Here is a 20149-nt window from a genome sequence, read left to right on the forward strand (position 1 = left end):
AACCTATCTTTCTCTCCCTCCCCAGGCTGAGGTGACAGACATGTGCTGGACTGCCTCCCCTTTTAACTTGAGTACTGGAGATTGAACTCAGGTCCTCATGAATACAATGCAAGTACTTTACCAGCTGAGCTATCTCCCCAGGTCTCAAAATGTTCTATTAGAATTGGCAAGAAGTTTCTCTATGGACAGGGGGATGGTAAGAATCCCTTAAGAGCTTTCTTTATTCTGATTCTTAGACATGCAAATCCTAATTACACCCAGTAACTTGAGGCACAGCAATGGGAGCCAAAACCCACAGATATCCTATTTCTATTAGCACCCCAAATTTTATTTAAACCCTAAGATGGTATGGCCATACATATTGGTCAAAATCTTTAAGACCCATCTGTGCCTTAATTGACTTATCAATCATTTGTCTTGAGAATAAACCTCACAGGGCCTGCAGATAATTAGACTTGGGGAAATAATCAATGCTGCTTAGCTTTATAAGAAAACACCCACCTGTCTTTGGAAAAGATTTATATCTGTTCCTAGAATATGCAGATTTATGTATATTTGCTTCATCACACTTGCATTCAATAAGAATTTAAAAGAGTTTACAGTAAGTATGACTGGAGGTAAAACCAGAAAAAAAAATACAATCTCCAAAATGCCTTTCTGAATGTTTCCCAGGGTTTTGTGTGTGTGTGTGTGTGTGTGTGTGTGTGTGTGTATGTGTGTGTGTGTACGTGCAAAAGTCATAGTATATCAAAACAAATTAATACTGTTCAGCTAGTAATTAAAGGTCTTCATTAAGAAATGTGCCCTCCCTCCCCACCCCCATCCAACATCAGCAATAAAAATGCACGGGGGAGGGGGCACCAGAAGGTTCTATAGGAAAATCAATAACTTGCCATTTTATAATTAAAAGAGAAAATAAATGTTAGGGGAAAGTCCACTAAATTAGGAAAATTACCTTTAGGAGAGATTGAAAATATTGATTTTAATTTACAAAATCTGTGAACTTTCCATGCCCCATTTTGAGAGACAATTGGAGGCTGGATGGTTCATTCTGCATAAGCTTGAGGAAAATCAATAATTATGCTTTATGCTATGGGAGTGTCATGAAAACTGTCATGAACACATCTTACACTGAGAAATGACTAATGAGTCTGGCTTTGCATTTTGGACACACATAGAGATGACCTATGAAATATCCAAAGCAAGCCAATGGCAAGGTCTTTATCTCTGGTAGCAGGAGCCCTCCAAATTGCAAGAGAAATCCAGACTAGTTTTATAGCAAAGTTTAGATGCTTTGTAAATTCCTAGTCATGGTGTGCAGTTGGAAGGCATGGGTCATCATACCCAGACTTTACACTTACTTACATGGCTAATGTTTTATCAACTGAGCTAATGACTCAGCCTCCTTTCTCTCTCTATTACTTTTCTGCTGTGTATGTATGTGTATGTTTGTTTGTTTTTTTTACAACAGTGTTTTAATTTATTACCCATTCTGACCTCAGACTGAAAGCAATTCTCCTGCCTCAGCCTTCCAAGTCCTGAGATGTATACACACACTTCTATGCCAGCTTCCTTGTTAAAAACAAACAAACAAACAAAAACAACAAAAACCAAAACTTTGATTTACTGAGCAAATCTCATAGTACATTATTGTTTGTTCAGGTTTCTTCAAGGTGGTCTTCACACAACCAATTCATATACCTAACTGTGGTGATAGTGCTAGAGCAATGAGCAGGTGGCTTGTCTCACTTTCCTTGTTTGCACTTAGTGGGATAACCAGAGGGCACAGCCACAGAAATCTAGACTTACGATTTATAAAATATAAGAAGTCATGGTATCTACTTACAAAGGACTCAGCACCTGAGATTGATCAAAACCCCACTTTTATTGTGAAACCCTAAAGGAGACATATACCCTTTGTATACTTTTGTGTTTTAATTTGCATAAGTGCCACAAGGATTTAATATAATCTTGTATGGAATGTGCTTAGAATAGTGCCAGCCTGCAGAAAATACTGAGTCTACATTACCTCTCTGAGCTCTCTCTCCTTCTCTACCCAGAGACCTCTCTGCTAAGGCTGGGCTTTGATCTAGTTTCAACTAATGTTCTGATGCTATTGAACGAATGCAGATTCCTTTATGCTGTCATCTGTAAAGCAGTTAACCCTGTTCTTTGTGCTCTTCAATACCAGCAGGCATTCACTGTGGGGTAGGATCCCAAATAAAGGAATGAGTTGACATTATCCTGGTTGGTAGAGGCAAGGGTGAAAACTATACAGTGCTCTCAGATCATGTCCACATCTGTGCCAAACTCCCCAAAGGAATTCTTTCTTCTTCTTGCTCTTGACCCCAATTCTCCAGAGAGAAAACCTGAACATAGGCACAAATCATGATGATTCAGAGTCTAGAGTACTAGGGTACAACTGCTGTGGATTCCTGGCTGTCTCTATAGGTATGTAGAAGCAAGATCTCTGATCTTTGGGGAGGCTTTTGTATATTTTCAGCTTTGGAAAAGATGGACCCCAGAATTCCAATACATTCCAAGGTACATCTTGCTCCTGAACAGAGAGCCACACCCCTAAGTCCAGGAGTTAACAGCCCAATAGGTGTGCTGAGAAGTGACAGGCAAGTCCTCTTACAAGTAATGAAAACAACCTGAGTCCAGCAGTATTTTCAGGGCTCAGCAGTATCAGCTGTTGACAAGTTCCCTCCAACCATGACACAAAGGTTGAGTATTAACTTGCCCAGTTTTATTTAACAAATATTTATATGATACTGAGTATGTATCCAGGGCTTCATATAGCCCTTCCTTATATTCTAATAAGCACCTGAGCACTATACTACCATAATCCCCATTTGAGAGAGGGAGAAACTCAGTCACAGAAAGGCTTAATAATTTGTCCAGAGTCACGCATCTGGCAAATAGAGAAGAAGCATAAGAATTTGGGCTGTCTGGTTCAATTTCCATGTTTCTTATGTTCCTGTGTTTCATCGCAGGAGGTAGGGTACACAGTGGAATTGTTGAGAAGCCATGTCACCATGTGTACTCTCCCCTATAAGAGTGAACATAGCTGCTACAGAGTGAAGCAATCTTAATCTAAACTCACACGGGAAGAGAATCACAAACACTGTATAGCTGAAATACAAATCTCAGCTCTTTATGTCCCTTCCCCAGGTTTATCCAAGTTTTCATAGTTTGGTTTGTGCATAAGAATAGCTAAGTTCTGTTGCTTTCACATCCTCCAGAAGTGATGTTAGGTTTAGAAAAGTGAAAGGAGTTGGGCAACAGGAAGAAATTAACCAAGATTTACCTCCACAACTAAGTGAGTAGCTCAGATCAACTACTTACCAATTGTACCTTGTTCAAGAGGCTTGCCATAGGAAGGTTCCTTCCTCACACCCTTAATAAATGGATGCTACTAGGGTACCACACTTTCAAGACAGCATTAGTAGCAAGACCTCAGAAACAGTGACATGCTAATCTGCCTTATCAAAGTACAGAATCTTAGCTGTGGAAGCTTCTGGCTCCCTCCCTGATTTGCTCACCGAGTTTTCTGAGTGGGTAGATTTCCCTACTAAGTTTGGTACAAAGGGAGGGAAGAGGGGAGGAAAGATTCAAATGCATGGAGAAAAGTGAATTTGCTAAGCCAAATTGATCCATGGAGAAAGAAAGACCTAAGTTATTTTGTTCCCCCTAACTTTCGCATAAACTCTATCTTAGAAACTCTCAGTTTGCACTTTGCTGAAATGATTGACTCAACCCTTTGCTTTATTAGGAAAGGAAGGCATCTCCAATGAAATGTACAGCTAACAGATGCATGGCAGGGTTGATGCATTAAAATGGGAACGAACCATCATCCATCTGTCCTTGCTGAGCAAGACCCCGACACTTTTCTAGGGCAAACCCATGTGAAGTGCCATAAGTGGCATAGCTACTTGCTTACCTAACAGGTCTGAACTTCCCTCAATCATAGGAGAGTTGTAAACACACGTGGTTTTGCCCAAGAAATCATTGAGAACTTGTTAGGACAGGATTCTTCATTTGGATTGAGGTACAAAACCCATGATTTAGGGGCAGGCAAAGCACATTTAGAAATGACCAAGCAAGACTTTGGCGTGCAAAGCAAAGTTCCTTACCTGCATAGAAGTCGGGGCTGTAGACGGCGCCCACAACTGGATTTAATTTCCAGCCTTAAAATAAGCACAGAAGGATTACATCACACTTGAGTCAGGAACTTCCATCCCTTCAAGGTAACCACAGTGAAAACAGACCTAGGTGGTGCACTTGTTTGCATCGGAGAATTTAAGGCTATGTAAATTGAACAGGCACAAAGTTGCTTGCCAACTATGGAGTCTATGTTTTTGGTTTTCTCCTCGCTCAAATGAATGCAATGAAAAACCACTGACCGGCTACAGGTGAACCTTATAAAAAAGACACTTTGTGATTAATCATATCAGTAAGTTCACTATCATAATTTCATTTTTTGTATTATTTCATGTAACATTGCTAGGTACTCCAACACATATTTTCTTGCATTAAAGTCAGAGATATTTCGAAGCTTGCATAAAGAGAACTCTTTGAGGGAACTCATTCTGACATTAGCCTTCCTGGTTATGAGCTTTAGATAGTAGAGACTTCCAATTCTCTGCTGTGAACCTTGTGAATAATAGAGACAGCAGTAGTTTATCCCCCAGAGATCTAGTGTGGAATACATTTCAATGCATTCAGGAACTGGAAACATCTTAGTCAGTACTAAATATCTAAGGTAACTTTCAAGTCACCTGTCTGTGACATTAACACTAGTTTCTGGTTTGCTAAATGTTATTGATGGAAATATATCTTAGCTGTGAACTGTGGTTCCACAGCACACAAGAACAGCTATAAACTGGAAAACACATTAGGAACCTGGCTTTTTCTTTGTTTTGTTTTTCGTTAGTTTCTGCAATGTCAGCAAAGAACCTTTATGCTTTAGAGCTTGTGATCGGTTCTGATTTTCCTAGTAAGTCTCTAAGGATATTATAGTGGAAGAATTGTTTTTGAAACAGGGTCTTATGTAGCCCAGGAATCTCATGTAGCCTGGGCTGAATTTGAACTCATTATGTAACTTATGATGGCTTTGAACTTCTGATCTTCCTGCCTCCTTCTCTTGAATACTGGGATTATAGGTTTGGGATACCATGCCCAGTTTATGAAGTGCTAGGGATTGAACTCAGTACTCCATTCAAGCCTACAAAGCATTTTCCTATATGAGCTCCACCCTGTGTGCCCCTGTATCTCAGATCAAGGGCCAAATACCAAATAACTTTCAGTAAATAGACCTGAGAATAGAAATGGCTTATATTTAAAAGCTGTTATGGTTTGAATGAGACATGTTCCCTGTGGGCCCCTGTGTTTAAACACTTGGTCCCTAGTAGGTGGTGATGTTTTGGAAGGTTGAATAGCTTCCAGTAAGTTGGACCTAGCTAGAGGCAGGGGAATGCTTGGTCTTGAACCTTGAGGTATGGTAGCTATATGAGAACCTGACTGCAATGTGAGAGCCTGATTAAATCAACCTTGGGCATTAATGATTGTGACATGTCCCTTCTTACCTTGGACCCTTCTTCTAAACAAGGCTTCCCACTCCCAAGCAGGGCGCTTGAATATCTTTTTGAATCTTGTACTTTCATTGAATGCCACCCTCAATTCTGCCTTCTCCCATGAAAACTGATTCTCACTCAGTCTTCCCCTTCAGCAAATGGCATTACCATCTATCTGGTCACTCAAAATTCTGCTCAATAGTTGATACCTTACCTTACTTAAAAATCAGTATCTTTGAACAATATAAAATAAAAGATCCATTCATTCTCCTTTCTCCCCATCCACTCTATTTACAGTTGCCAAAGACTTATGGAAGAAACCAGCACATGCTCTGCTCCTCTACTCAGAGCTCTCTTCCTTCTAGACTCAGGATAAGCACAAACTCCTTGTGTTGGACTAGAGAGCACAATCTAAACAAGGTCCATTCACTTTGCACCACTGCTCCATCTCTCCAAGATATAGAGTGTTGATCGTTTTAATCTGAATAAACCACACAGACTAACTGAACATCCAGAGATTTCCGGGCCTTTCTTGGAGAATGCTTCCCAAAGCTTTCCAAGTATCCAGGTGTTGCCTGGGTCTCCAATTCCTTTCCAAAACATGACACTTGATGTCAATGTCCTGCCTTCCCTTAGGAGTACTCATTGATTCATCATTGCCCAGTTGAATTTTCTGCATGTGTGCTAACTCTATCTGAATTTATTCTTTCTCCTTTACCTTCCTTCCTTCCTTCCTTCCTTCCTTCTTTTCTTCCTTTCTCTTATTGTTTCTTTTCTTTATCATTCTTCATTAGACTTGAGAGGAAAGCTGGGCAAGATTGTCAAGCATGAGCTCCAGGCACTTAAAAGCATTTGGCAAATACTAAATATTCCATAAACCTGGATTTGGGATTATTGTAAAGAATAAGAAGGCATAAAGAGCTTTTTGAGTGGTCTCATTTCCTTCTGGCTAGGATTTGGTTTCCTTCTGCCCTCCAGATGCTAAATGTTCTACATGCAATGAAGGACCTCTTAGGGACTGCCATCTTCCAGTGAAAGCAATGAGAATTGACCTTGAAAGTCACCTCTGCACAGACTTGCTCAGCCTAACAGACCTCAAGTAGACTTATGTAAATGTATGCAAATCACAGGCAAATGGACTTATCCTTTCTGTGGCTCCTTCTAGTACCTGAAAGAGACCCCTGGGATAACCTTGCTGGAAATACAAACCTGCACTGTCAGGAAGACAGACAAAATGATCCCAATTTTAATTTCCGAGACAGTTTATGTATGTCCCCAGGCTTCACAAACTCTGAGATTTTCATCAGGGACATTAAACCGTACAATGAGGCTTACAAAAGAAAGAGAATAGCAGATAAAACCTACCACCCCCAGCCTCCCAGGGTCCCATCCAACAAGGCAATGGAGCAAAGCCCAGGCAGGCGCATGAAGCTTCACCCCTCTGAGATGGGTCTTCAGGGAGTTGCATCAAATCAGACTCCCCACCTCCCTGAAATGTAGCTTGTCCAGGTTTATGTGCTAGCCTGCTTTAGAAAAATGCTGGACAAGATCCCTGGTGTACAAGCTTTGCTAGAGTGAATGTGATGAAACTTTAGAAAATAACCTGCTTGCATTCTAAACAGAGACCTCATAGATTAAATAGAGCAGGCAGCAATGTCCAAACGACAAACAAAGCAGTTATTCAAACATTGAGCACACTGCTGTGTGGTCGTTTATTTTGAGTCACTCGGCATTTTTTTTCTTGTTGTTAGTAACATGTATTCATAGCCAACATATAGATTTCATCTAAAGTGTGGGATTTCTGGTTCTCTTGAACCATTGGAAGAAATGGCAACTTTATGTTAGGAATCCCCTCAGATAGCTTTATTAGAGGTGACCAGAGGCTATGATGTGTGACTGCCCAGACAGTAACAGTCAGCCAAAAAATAAAGCTCCCTGCTGTGGCCTTCTGTTGTGAAACTGGGCTGTTTTTGTCTGCTCAGAGAGAAATCTCTTGCTTTACCCAGTAAACAAACAGAAGATAAATGTTTCAGACTGCTTTTCAGTCAGGCTTGTCATCCTAGATGTTTGGGAGCCTGGGGCAGGAAGATCTAAAGTTCAAAACCTACAACAATTACGGTTTGAGTTCAAGGCTGGACTGGGCAACTTAGTAAGACCCTGTTTCAATATGAAAAGTAATAATCAAGGCAGGCATAGAGTTCAGTGGTGGAGACAGATTATAAACAAAGCCAAGCTAGAAGATAGAGGCTGTAAAATGCTGTTTTGGGGACATGACAGTGCTGTAGCACTCAGGAACTTGCAATAGCTTAGGGTAGGCACAAGAGCAAGCCTCTAAACATTCAACCCTACATGGGAAGGGACTCATGGGGCCCACCTACCCAGGGGAGCTGATGGCAGCTTCACAAAATCATTGTTTTCATTGAAGAAGTCATGGTTGAGTTACTCTGGCTCAAGTGGGCAGTCCCACACTCATACCCAAACAAGTGACCTTGATAAAGCACAGTGTGGCCCAAAGTAAAACCAAACTGAAAACAAAGAGACAAGGAAGTGGCAAAAATGGAGATTTGGTGGGGGGGGGTCAAGGCTAAGAGAGGGTGTAGGGATGATTGTGACTCTAATGTATCATACACATGTAGGAGACTGTCAAATGATAATCAGATTTTTAAAAAATGTACAAACAATCAAATATCCCAAACAATGAAAACCCAAGACTGAGCTCAGATTCTGGTTTTGATTTTGTTTCCTTTACCCAGCTCCATTTAGCATCTGAATCTTGGCTCCTACAATCTTGGCACAGAAACAAGGAGTGAGACAGCCAATTAAGACTAAGGCCTCTCTGTAATCAAATACTGTTGATCCACAAGCATCAGTCAAGCCCAGTCCCTGCCTCCCACTCTGGTGGTATTTTACTTCCCTCTGAAGATCCCAGACACCCAGGATGTCTGTTCCTACGTATGTCCAGCTCCTGCTGCACAGAATCATGTCGAAAAGCCCACACTGGAGCCAAGACTGCCTATCCCCATAGTCTTGGGTATTTTTGCTCCATTCCAGCCTTGCAAAAATTTCTAAGGAAACAGAATCCTATGTAACAGCTATGTTTTGTAGACTTTCAGGAAATCCCTCTAAATCCAGTTCTCAATTTGTAACATGGTTTCAATCTTTGTTACCCAATGAGTACAGCATATCTTCTACCCCACCCCATGCCCTCTCCATCCACAGGCATGCTTTTTTGGAGAAACAGAGAAAGTCTAATTATGCCTTTACCAAACTTTCTGCAAGACTTCTATATCTCCTTCTATTGTCTTCTATCATATCTGTATCAGAAAGCCATGGGCATGACTCCTATATCCTCCACACTGATACTAGTCCCAATCTTCTGCAGCAGATCCCCCTTCACACCCTTCCTCACTTTTCTCATTGCATTACAACCCCTCTTAGGCATCATTGGAGACCCTGAAGCTGTTGAAATTGCAGCTGGATGTATAGCTAAAGGAACTCAAGAACATGACATTGGCAACTACATTTTCCATACAATACTTGGGATTCAAAGTTGGCCAGCTTATAATTTTGGCAAAACATATTATTTCTATGGTTTGTAAGCCATACAACTCAGAAGTAAGCCTCAAGTTTCTTACTCCAACATGGCATCATGGGTATTGACAAATTATCTATCATGGTTTAAATACAAAATGCTCCTCAGAGGCTTATGTGGAAAGGACCTGGTGGTTATCAGGCACTCTATAATGCTTGGGAAGTGACTGGATGAGATGTAGCCTGTTAACCTCCAACACATGATGGCATTTGAGGGAGGAGGTGAAAGGAGGAAGATGCAGCCTCCTTTAGAAGCTGGCCTCAGTGAGCATGGCGGGGAAGGTTATTCACAGTCCTTGGGTCAAGTCCATGTCTTAGCTTCCTGTTTGTCCCATTTCTCACCTTGGTGATGCTCTGTCTCCCAGGTCACATGGCCATGGGTTATGGCAGGGACCCTTTGAAATTATGGGCTTAAATGAACCTTCCTTCTCTATGCCAGGTAACTTTCTCCAGTGATGCAGAACTTCCCTAAAACAGTCTCTTACAAAACCACACCCTCCTCAAGATTTTATTTTCCCAGTTGAGTACATTATAATATGTAGAAAATTCTAGTTACAGCAGTGATACTTCATACAGAAACAAAAAGGCTCCAATCACTACTTCTATGCTCTCTGTTTCTGCCTCTTCAACACGGGATGATGATGTTGTATCTCTAGGCCTCCATTTTGGTGCACTGTCATCGAAATGTCTCATATAATACATAACATATAATGTTACAGAAATACCAGTATTTTGAATGGATTTGAATTACACTCCAAATTCCTATAGTAGATGGTTTTTAGTCCCTAGATATGGAATTGATCAATAATTCTTCCTTCAAAAATAAATACGTATATACATTAAATGGCTTATGGAATTACATTTGAGTTTTTTTGCTTTGCATTTGTGTGTGTGTGTGTGTGTGTGTGTGTGTGTAGTACACATGTGAATATGCATGCATGTTTGCATTCATGTGGACACATGTGTAGACAGGTTTCTATAGAGGCCAGAGGGTGATGTCACCGTTTTTGTGTTTTCCTCCACCCCTCTCCACTTTCTTTACTAAGGAAGATCTCTCAGCATAGCTCCATGTTTCATTCACCTAGTCTAAATAGTGCTGTGGTTTGCTCTAAGAATCCCTCATCTCCCCATCTCTCAAATGTGGACACTGCAGTCAAACAGCCACATCTCCTTAACATTTCTGTGGGTGCGGGGAATCTGAACCCCAGTCCTCATTCATACGCACTTTACACTTTACCACCGAGTCCTCCTCCCAGTCTCCTCTTTTGTTCATTTGGTTTTTTTTCCACTTTACACTTTCACACCTTCATGGGGAATTTGAGCACACCTACAACTGTGCAGCATACACACCAAAACATACAATAGCTATGCTATGAATTCTCAAATGTACAACATTTGGGTGGATGTCTGTGTGAACACTTGCCAGTTGCAGAGCTGTGAATTTTATCCAAATAGAAAATCCTCATAAACATGTAATTCAGAGATGTTGGGCACTCAGAAAAACTGCTTACCCATTTCAAGGGCATGCCCCTGGTTGCTGAGGCTGGGAAAACTGGACAGCAGGATAAATTATTCTTCTGTCCTTTTCATGTTACATTGAGGGTATATACCTGTTTAATAGCATTATGTTTCAAGGTAAGAACACACTGATATAGTCAAATCGGTTGCCACCAGCAGGAAAAAAGTAGTAGAAAAACTATAAAATGTGAATGCGTTTGTTAAAGTACAAAAAATAGAAACAAAAATAATGAAATGTCAGTGAACACTGAAGATCTGAACCAACCTGTGGAATGCTATATAACCATGAGAGAGAATTAGTTCCATCTCTATGAGTCAGCATCTAAAAATACCCAAATTGATTCACAAGAGTGATTAAAAGCTATGCATGTCATAATGCTACTTATGTCAGGAATATGTAGATCATACTTTTAATACCATACTGCAAAATGAACCATAGACAACAGTCTATAACAGCGGCTTCTTCTCGAGGGAGAGAGAAGCCAGGCTGGCAAGAGTGCTAGTCAAAACATTTTCACTTTGCTTCCTCTTTGGTTGATTTCTGTTTTAAAATAACTCTGTATTTCACACATAATCAAAACTTAATTCTACATATTTTCTTATTGCATTTAATGAAATTATATTATTTTTAAAAACCTATAAAGCAAAGAAAAACTACCTTTCAGTCTTGATGTCCAACACAGCATTACCATTTTGGCAGAATTAATGTCATCATCTAAAATCAGATTGTGGACGAGGGGAGGGTTTCATTATCTACATCTTTATTTCTCATTGTAATCCCATGATTACATTGATATGGCTTACTTTAATGGGTGTAATATTCTATCAAGTTCTTATACTTTGCCTTACTGGATCACTTTCACTTGCTTATTTGCTACTTATTATATATATTGTTGTGTGTGTATACAAATATACAGATTAGGAGGTCAGAGTGTCCTAGTCAATTGTTCTGTGGCATTTTTCTTTCCAAGACAGGATCTCTCATTGAAGCTGCAGTTGAGTTTATAGCCAACCAGCAGCAGTCAACTTCTGCCTCCACTCCCACAGATATGTCCAAACAGGCAGGTGTTAACCACATCTGGCTATTATGTGTGTGTTGGGATCTGAATTTAGAGCTATTACCTGCTGAATCATCTTTCTAATTAAAGTAAAAACAGAATTCTCCTTTTTTATACCTTTATAAATGCTTATTTTGAGGAGAGGAGGAGTAATGGATCAAACTGTGGAAACATATTTAATAGCTCTTCATATAAATGGGAAGCATCTTTTTTTCTGGTGATGGTGAGGATTGAACTCAGAGTCTCACGCGTGCTAGGTAAGCACCTTATCACTGAGCTACATCCACAGCCACGTACCAGCCAAATTTTAATGATAAGCCCTGGGAAATATTCCTGGTAGTCACAGAAATTCTGCAGTAGACTTCCATAGACTTGTCTGGCCCTATGGAGCTCAGGAATATGTGCATGGGAGAAAAATAACTCACTCAGACAGCTCCTTTCCCACAGAGCTCAGCCATCATAATACTTCAACAACCCAGAAGTCTGAAAGCCAGAACCAAATTTTGTAACTACCCTTCCAGGAATGGCAAATTATTAAGTATATGTGGCTTTGAAAAAATGAACAAACAAAACATGTATTCTCTCCTTAATTTGCTAGAATTTCAAAAAAAAATTGAATGATGCAAACCATGACAGAATAGTTATATAAATATATGCTCTGCCAGAAATCTGCTATATGACCCTGGTGAGGGTCAACTGCTGCTCTAGAGAGGTGGGGGTGGCTGAACTGGGAAACTACATCTGCTTTGCTGTGAAGAATTGACCCTAGACTGTTCACTGTAGCCGGTCAGCAATGAAACGGTAGCTAAGTAGGGCCAACGTGGCATATGGCACACGTGAACTCTAATCAGCTGTAGTTACTTGCCCATAATTGAAAAAAATTCAGCATGTGTGGGCGGGAGGGTCCTCAGGCTCTACCCCTAGCTGAGGAGTTGTTGGCAGTCTGTGGCTGCTAGGCATGGGAAGGTCACTTTTCTTTAGGAATTTGACACCAGTGCATCACCCCTAGTTGAAATCAATGGGATAACATAAATAAATAAGACATGAAGTTGGGTGAGAGATATGATATGGATTTCTTAGAAGGATTGGAGGGGTGTCGGGAGTACATGTAATAAGATATAATGTATACATGTATAAAACTTTCAAAGAATAGAATGAAAAAGAAACAGATTCCCATGTTAAAGAACACTGTGGACTTGTAGGCAAAGAAGATGTCTTGTGGTAGGCATGTATCTACTTACCATTGGTGTAGGGGTTGACAGTCTTTTTATTAGTCATTACACGTGCTGTTGCGTTATTAACCTACACACATAGAAAACTCAAGTGAGTTTGGATGCCAAGGCCAGCCCATGATTCAATTAGTTGCATGCATTATGACTGTGATTACTTATTGAAATCAAAACCAAGAAACAAAAGCTTAAACAAAAACTGAAATGCATTTTAATTTACAAATGGCAATAGGTGCATAACCCAAAAATCATACATTTTTATAATTACATTTACTTCATAACCAATTTAACTTACGAATCATTTCAATAAAGCAATGTCATCCCATTTAAAAGTTTAATAAAGAGACAGTAAAAGCAAATTAAAAGATACTGCATAATTGAAGATTTAAAAGCATGCGTGTGCTCCATGGTAACACAGAAACAAGATATAGGTTTTTAAACAGAAAATAAAGTTAATATGAAAGGGGCATGCAGTGGAGAAGGGGGAGGAGACAAAGTACAGGGGACATAAATGTCAAAGAAAGGAACAGACAAGTTTAAGCCGTGTGCAACACTTTGGGAAGGGAAACCATGGGGAAGCAACATCTAGCATTCAACACTTGGAACAAGAGCCTTTTACATTGCAAGAATTAACGAATCATTCAAGCTTTAAGGTCACAGCTAACAAAAGATAAAAGAGAGGGTGCATTGTGTAACACAATATGGAGTTAACGATCTGAGTAAGATGTGCACTGGTCATAACTCAGTCCAGTCAGAGCCTCTCAGGCTAGCTTAGAACGTACACTCAATTACAGGCGTACCAAAGACCCAAAAAAATAGAGCATCAAGAAAACTTAATACAACAAGTCAAAAAAATCCACGTGGTAGAGAGATATGTATAGAGATATATCAGCACTAAATACGTGAAGCGGCAGATGGACTCGTCACTTACCATTCACCACCATCGCCAGCATGGGTTTGTATACAGTTACCATGGTTACTGAGGGTTTGGTGAGGGGCCTAAGCGTTACCGTCGAGGGGGGAAAATAAAAAGGCAAAATATGCGACATCTTACTCCAAAGACTAAAGCATTTTTAACTGGTAATTTTTTCTTTTCAAGTTTTAACAAATATGACCCTTTGATTGTGTTGAAGAGGAACCCAGTGGTACAAAGGGCAGGTGCTGAATGTCAGGACATGGGGTCTACATTTCCAATTGACAGGGGCCATGACTTAAGTGGGAAGTCCTGATTGCCTATTCAATGTCTAATCACAGAATACAGAAAATGACGCTGGTTTTTGTTTTTAACAACAAGATTTAATGAATGACAAGTGCCTCTCACTTTTTCTGTTTTAATATTTTGAATGTCATTGCCTTTGAAATTTGGTCTAATTTGCAAACCACTGTGGATCCCTCTTCAACCCTAATGTGGACTAAAAAAGAAACAAAATAAAACAAAACAAAACTTGATATATATTTGGTTTTGTTTGAATACTATGTCCTCTCTGGAACCTATTGCACCCATTGTTCATAAAACATGGAAAATAAACTAAAACAAACAAACAGAACCTTTAATATTAACCTCCCTTTCGTCTCACATTTTGCCATCTACTCTCCAGCAGTAATATAAAGAATAATGTAAAGTAAAATGTAACAAAAAAGTAAGGCCAGTTTTCCTTTTTATATATAAATATATATATATAAGTATATATAAACAATGAGAAGGGAGTAGGGTCACACACGAGACACCAATGATGCACCTGGAAGGACAAATGAGCGTGAAGCAGACATTTACAAAAATAAATGAAAAAAGAGGAAAGGAAAGTATTTTGGACATGCACCTCGATTTTACGGCCCTCTACCACGGTACCGTGCAATTTCTCCCTCGCCCTGTCCGCATCCGCACTATTTTCGAAAGTTACGAAACCAAATCCCTGCATGCAGGAGGGAGAAGGAGAACAACATGCATATTATTATTTCAGTCAACGACCACGTGGTAAAGTTCTCTCGCTGTCATTGCTATTGCTTGTCCTGGCTTCAGTTCTGTAACATGCAAATTAGAGAAATTATAAGAACACTACGATGTGCAGTCATTAAGCAACAAATGTGAACGAGATTGTTTTCCTGTCACCCGTTAGCCGGAACCCCTAAAGAATTCAAAGATGGATATGAAAACAAAAACCAAACCAACAAACAAACAAAAAAATACCTTTCTAAACATCACTATGGAAGAAAAGAAATCAAACGAAAAGAAAATGAGATAAAAATAAATGTACAGTGTCTTCACAGAGAATAAATGAAATAATGAGGAAAAAGAAAGGGAACCAGTTTCTTGACATGCAAATTAAAAAATCAAACAAAATAAAACGTGTGCACGGGAATTCAACAGTGAATGCTCAAGTCCTGTCACATTGCCTACGGAGTCATGCTGCGTGGATTTAAGAACAGTTCTTCTTCATGCAATTTTAAGGTTATTCGATTCTGTCAACTGTACAGCATTTGCTTCTCAAAAATAAAAGTAACGAGCCTAAAAAAGGAAAGACCTTTTCTTATAATAAATTTTGAACTTGTGGTTCTAATAAACAAAAGAAAAAATCACATGAAATGAATAGAAACAAACTTTTGTTGGTTAACATTCTAATTTTTACTTTGCCCTTCCCCTTCCCCAGATAATAAAAGGCTTTGGAATTTGACCTTTTATACTATGTTATTAACCAAAAAACAAAGTTCTAGGGCACAAGGCTGGCATCCACTTGCTGTATCAACAGGTACCAAAGTAAAGACATTTCCTGGATGGGAGAATTTATGTACCAGGCTGAACCCATCCTCTTTGACCAATAAACATCAAATACAGCCCTTGTTTTCATCACAAGTACAGTTTTTGCTTTTAATATTTCAGCCTCTAACACAAACCCCAGTATTTCACATTATTAAAATCCATCTTCATTCTTTGCTGATATTATTTCTCTGATGAGTATAGAAAATCTGATATACTATTCCTAAAATCCTTAAATCTATTTCTACATTTTGTTTAGAAATATATACACCAACCTTTGGAATAAAATGGGTATATTGGGTCTACACTGGTGTAAGTTGGGAGCAATTTTGCACTGTGTGGGAACTATCAATTTGCACAGAATAAACTTCACACACAGTCAAGACAGTTGCTTGACCCTCTTGCATGACATTCAGCTTTACAAATAAAATGCAATAATTACACTTTAGAGTGGTAATAGCCATCTGATACTGACCAATAGTCCTATACTGGGGCCTATGAGGAACTCATAATTGAGGGATATTTGGAGAAGAGCTGCTGGGTGTATCAGCAAGGAGACTCTATAAAACCAGGCTTGTCTGTGGAGGGTATGAGCTGGGAATGTGTTCAGGTGCTGGGAGATGGATATTTGTCAATGTCACACACAGAAAAAGATCATATGGACTTACTTTGACTGAATGACTTTGCATTGCTTTTCTCAGAGTAAGGATTCATAAGTAGGGCATGCCTGAGTGATCCAATTAATATACAGTGACATACTCCACAAAAGCTTTGTACATGTTGCCTACCTAATCTGGGTGCTCAAAAATACTTGCTAATAGTTCTAGTTCTGGTGAGAAAGGAACAAAAATATTCTTTGATGGCAAAGGAGAAAATTGAGAGGATGGGTTGCTTCATTTGACAACAACTCTATCGCCTGACTAGTGGTTCCTAAATCAGTTATGTATCAGCAGGGAACAGAAGCATATTACATATTTTGATTCCTGGTCCTCACTTTGTATTTGCCACATCAGAAACCCTGAGTAGAGACTAGACATCCTTTTGCCTCACAGAACACCTTATATGACCCCATAGCTGGATTTCCCTGATTTTTCTCTTTATTACACACCCATAGAAAGAAGATTTCATGTGCTAGAATAAGCAGAACTTTATACCACTGCTTTGAAAAATGCCATTCCTGGGGCAGTGTAAGTTTAGAACTCTCTTGTTTTGTGTATAAGGGTAGGGAGCACGGTAAAGATCATGTGCCCAAGGTGTCTCAGCCATATTCTTTCTCTCCCATAGTCCTAAGTCCATAAGAATCCAAGTCAGCCACTTAGGAATTATTAAGAGAAATAAGGGATGTATAGTCTCTCATCAGGCAAGAAATGATAATCTAGTTTCTGCCTTGTTGAGGGAGGAAAGGGTGCTGTCATTTTTTATTGGCACCAGACGTCTCTATTACCACAGCACTGTAAAGAACAAAGCTGTCAACACTGTCCAAGGAAACTTGTTCTATACATCCCATCTGGATGCAAGGCAAACCCACTGGCTCAGATGCATATTATGCACATGAAGAAGAGCTGAAGATGGAGAGGAAGCCCCTGTGCCATTCTAGAAACTGTGTCCAGACTGAGGAAGGAAAGACCCTTGGATAGTTTTGCATATTTCAAGGTGTTGAATGACTTGTGGACACATGTGCAAATTAGCTGCAAATCTGAGCGTATTCTAGAAACGATCACCTCAACATCCAGCAGCGTTGGATCATTCTACCTCCCATCAAGTCCTAAATACAACTTGCTTGGGTCAGAAAATGATCAGAAGTCCCATGTGGAAAACTGCCATTGGGACTGGAGATGTGGTCCCCTGGCCCTCTCACTTGTTAGGTGTTCTATTTCTAAAGCCCTGGGTCCTGGTGTCCCGGAAAGTAAGAGCTAAGATGAGGTGGTTGTTTCTATTGGCCTGTCCCATGGATAAGATCACATATCAAGGAAATAGTACTATGCCATCCTTAAAAATATGATTTTTTGTCTTTATATTGGAATGAATGAAATACCTTTGGTTTGAAGAGTTAGGGGCAAAATGAAATGACGATGTAGAATAATGAAGAATGTAGGATAATAGGTCACTGGGCAGTAGATCAGTATTTATCCCTGGTATACAAAGGGATTTCTTGTGTCCATAACACAAAGAGGGACGCTCTCTCAGTCTGGACTCTTAGGGGAGTGCCTGGACCCTGCCCTGAGTGAAATGACAGACTCTGGATATCCCCTATGTGGAAGGAAGTGAGGATAGAGTGGGAGGCTGGGGAGGGTAGTGGGAGGGTGTGGGAGGAGAGGAGGGAGAGGGAACTGGGATTTACATGTGAAACAAGCTATTTAAAATTAAAGTAATAAAAAAGATAATAGGTCATGCAGAGCCAAGCATAGTGGTGCAAGCCTGTCATCCCAGATAGGTGCAAGACTGGGACAGGAGAGTCACAAGTTCAAGGTTTGCCTAAGTGACTGAGTGAGACCCTATCTCAGACAAAAAAATAAAAAGGCCTTGGAATATAGCTCAGTGATAGGATGCTTGTTCAGTGTCTTAAGTTTGATTGCTAGTCATTGCAGAATTAAAAAAGAAAAAGAGCAAATGAAAGGAAAGAAGGAAAAGGTAGAAGAAGGGAAAAGAGATGGAAAGGAAATATAAGGAAATGAAGAACGGGCAGAAAGGAGAAAGAAGGAGGGATGAAGGCAGGGAGAGAGGAAAGGAGGTGGGGTGGAGTTCAGACTGTGGTCAGTGTCCTTCCACTGAGAGACACACCTTCTCAGGTCTGCCCGGACAGGCCAGGGAGTCAGAGCTGAGAGAAGAACACTTCTTGCTGCGTAGATGGGCATGAAGGACTGGGTAAACTAAGATGGAGTCCCAGAGCACATCTTGCTGATCTCAAAGCCTTTTAGAGAATCATAAACTGACAGTTCTGTATCCTGCTCACTTTCCCTTCCTGGGTCTAGTGCTTTTAGGTGTGGATTTCCTTTGGGGCATTCATGTGGACACCCTGTTTTGTATCTTAAATCAAGATTCCAAAGCTACCTGTAAGGTGGAATGAACACACCCTATTTGATATGATAATTCAAGTTTTCCCATCTCCAATGCAGAAAACACATATTTAGTTGAAAGAGTCATTAAATTAATTTTCCTAATGACTAAGAGTCTCCCATTTCACATCTCTCCAGTGACTTTTACAAATACAGCTCCTTCTCTTTGTAAGATATTATCTTTTCCCTTCCTCCCTCCTTCCCAAATTCACCCTCAGTTTAGTTCCTTCTCTCAAAAAGCATCCAGACCCCCAACTATATGCTTAGAGTTTCAACAGCCTCTCGTGTCATGGCAAAATGCGGTGTATTTTATGACAGATGTTCATGACTGGTCTTTCCTGATATTCATAAAAGCTAAGGGCTAGAAGAAACATGTCTGTCTTGCTCAAGAATCATTCACCTGGAGAGGAACTAGTCAAGAGATACTTATTATGGGTGTATATATACAAAATCAAAGACCCAACTGTGTATTTCTAAGGTAAGTTAGAGAATAGCTAAATCTGACTGTTCCCAGAAACAGAACATTTCAGAAGCAAAAGAATGATTTCGCAAACTCCTAAAAGAATAACTGAGTAATTCATTACTCCTGCATGCAGTCTGGTTCTGATGATCAAGTCTGTCATTCCTTTTGAAGCTGTGTCTTTCCTATAGTATCCATCTATATACAAAATACTCAGGTGGTGTGTTTACAAAACACTGCAGGCATATCTGGTGTGTGCATGAGTGGGCATACACCCATATGTGTATAGTCATCCTCACTCAGCTTTGAGTCATCTGCCTCAGGAAGTGTCCTATGGAAAATAAAGGACCAAGAGAAGAGTTCCTGGCCCTTTGGGGGCACTGGTTTCCTGGCCAACTGAGACAACAACGGATGGAAATGAGATCCTAATAATGGTCCCACTTATTGAGGGCAAGAATGGAAATGACTTCTAAATAAGGCCCTTTCCTCAAAAGATGTCAAATATGACAACTATACTTGTGCAAGATGTTGTCCCAGGTAGCATTCCCAGCTAGACTGTCTCAGGGACATTCCAGAGACATGACACCACCCAGTACCCACAACTGAAGGTAGAGTGTTCCCACCCAGAAAGACAAAAGGCAAGTTTGGATGTTTCCTAATCTAAAAGAAAAAAAGAGCAAAGGAAAACAAAACAGCCCAACAAAGTCCAGGCTGCAGATGCTGAAATGGAAATAACCTTTTCCCTGAAGCCACCAGGGACAGGATAATCAAGGAGATGATGGGAAAAGTTCTAAAATTAGCATGCTATTGTACTTTGAAAATAGTCAACAGTACTGTAGTGGTGTCCCCAAACATCTCTCAGAAAGGAATGAAACAGCTTTCTTCAACTGACAAACATCTTAGTAA

At 40.0% G+C, this 20149-nt stretch overlaps 1 protein-coding gene across 9 annotated transcripts in view; it reads right to left on the reverse strand.

The window, feature by feature from the left end:
- The window catches only part of Rbfox1 (RNA binding fox-1 homolog 1), a 2068553-nt gene that overhangs the window by 87707 nt on the left and 1960697 nt on the right, over positions 1–20149 (reverse strand). For all 9 annotated transcript variants that reach the window (XM_040747948.1, XM_040747949.1, XM_040747950.1 and 6 more), the window contains 3 exons: positions 14793–14885; positions 12985–13045; positions 4137–4190 (listed from right to left, as the gene is read on the reverse strand). In XM_040747948.1, coding sequence (XP_040603882.1) covers positions 4137–4190; positions 12985–13045; positions 14793–14885 — 208 coding nt within the window. The remainder of the gene's footprint in view (positions 1–4136; positions 4191–12984; positions 13046–14792; positions 14886–20149) is intronic.

The sequence above is a fragment of the Mesocricetus auratus genome, unplaced genomic scaffold (genome assembly GCF_017639785.1).
Source record: "Mesocricetus auratus isolate SY011 unplaced genomic scaffold, BCM_Maur_2.0 Super-Scaffold_100007, whole genome shotgun sequence".
NCBI classification, from domain to species: domain Eukaryota; kingdom Metazoa; phylum Chordata; class Mammalia; order Rodentia; family Cricetidae; genus Mesocricetus; species Mesocricetus auratus.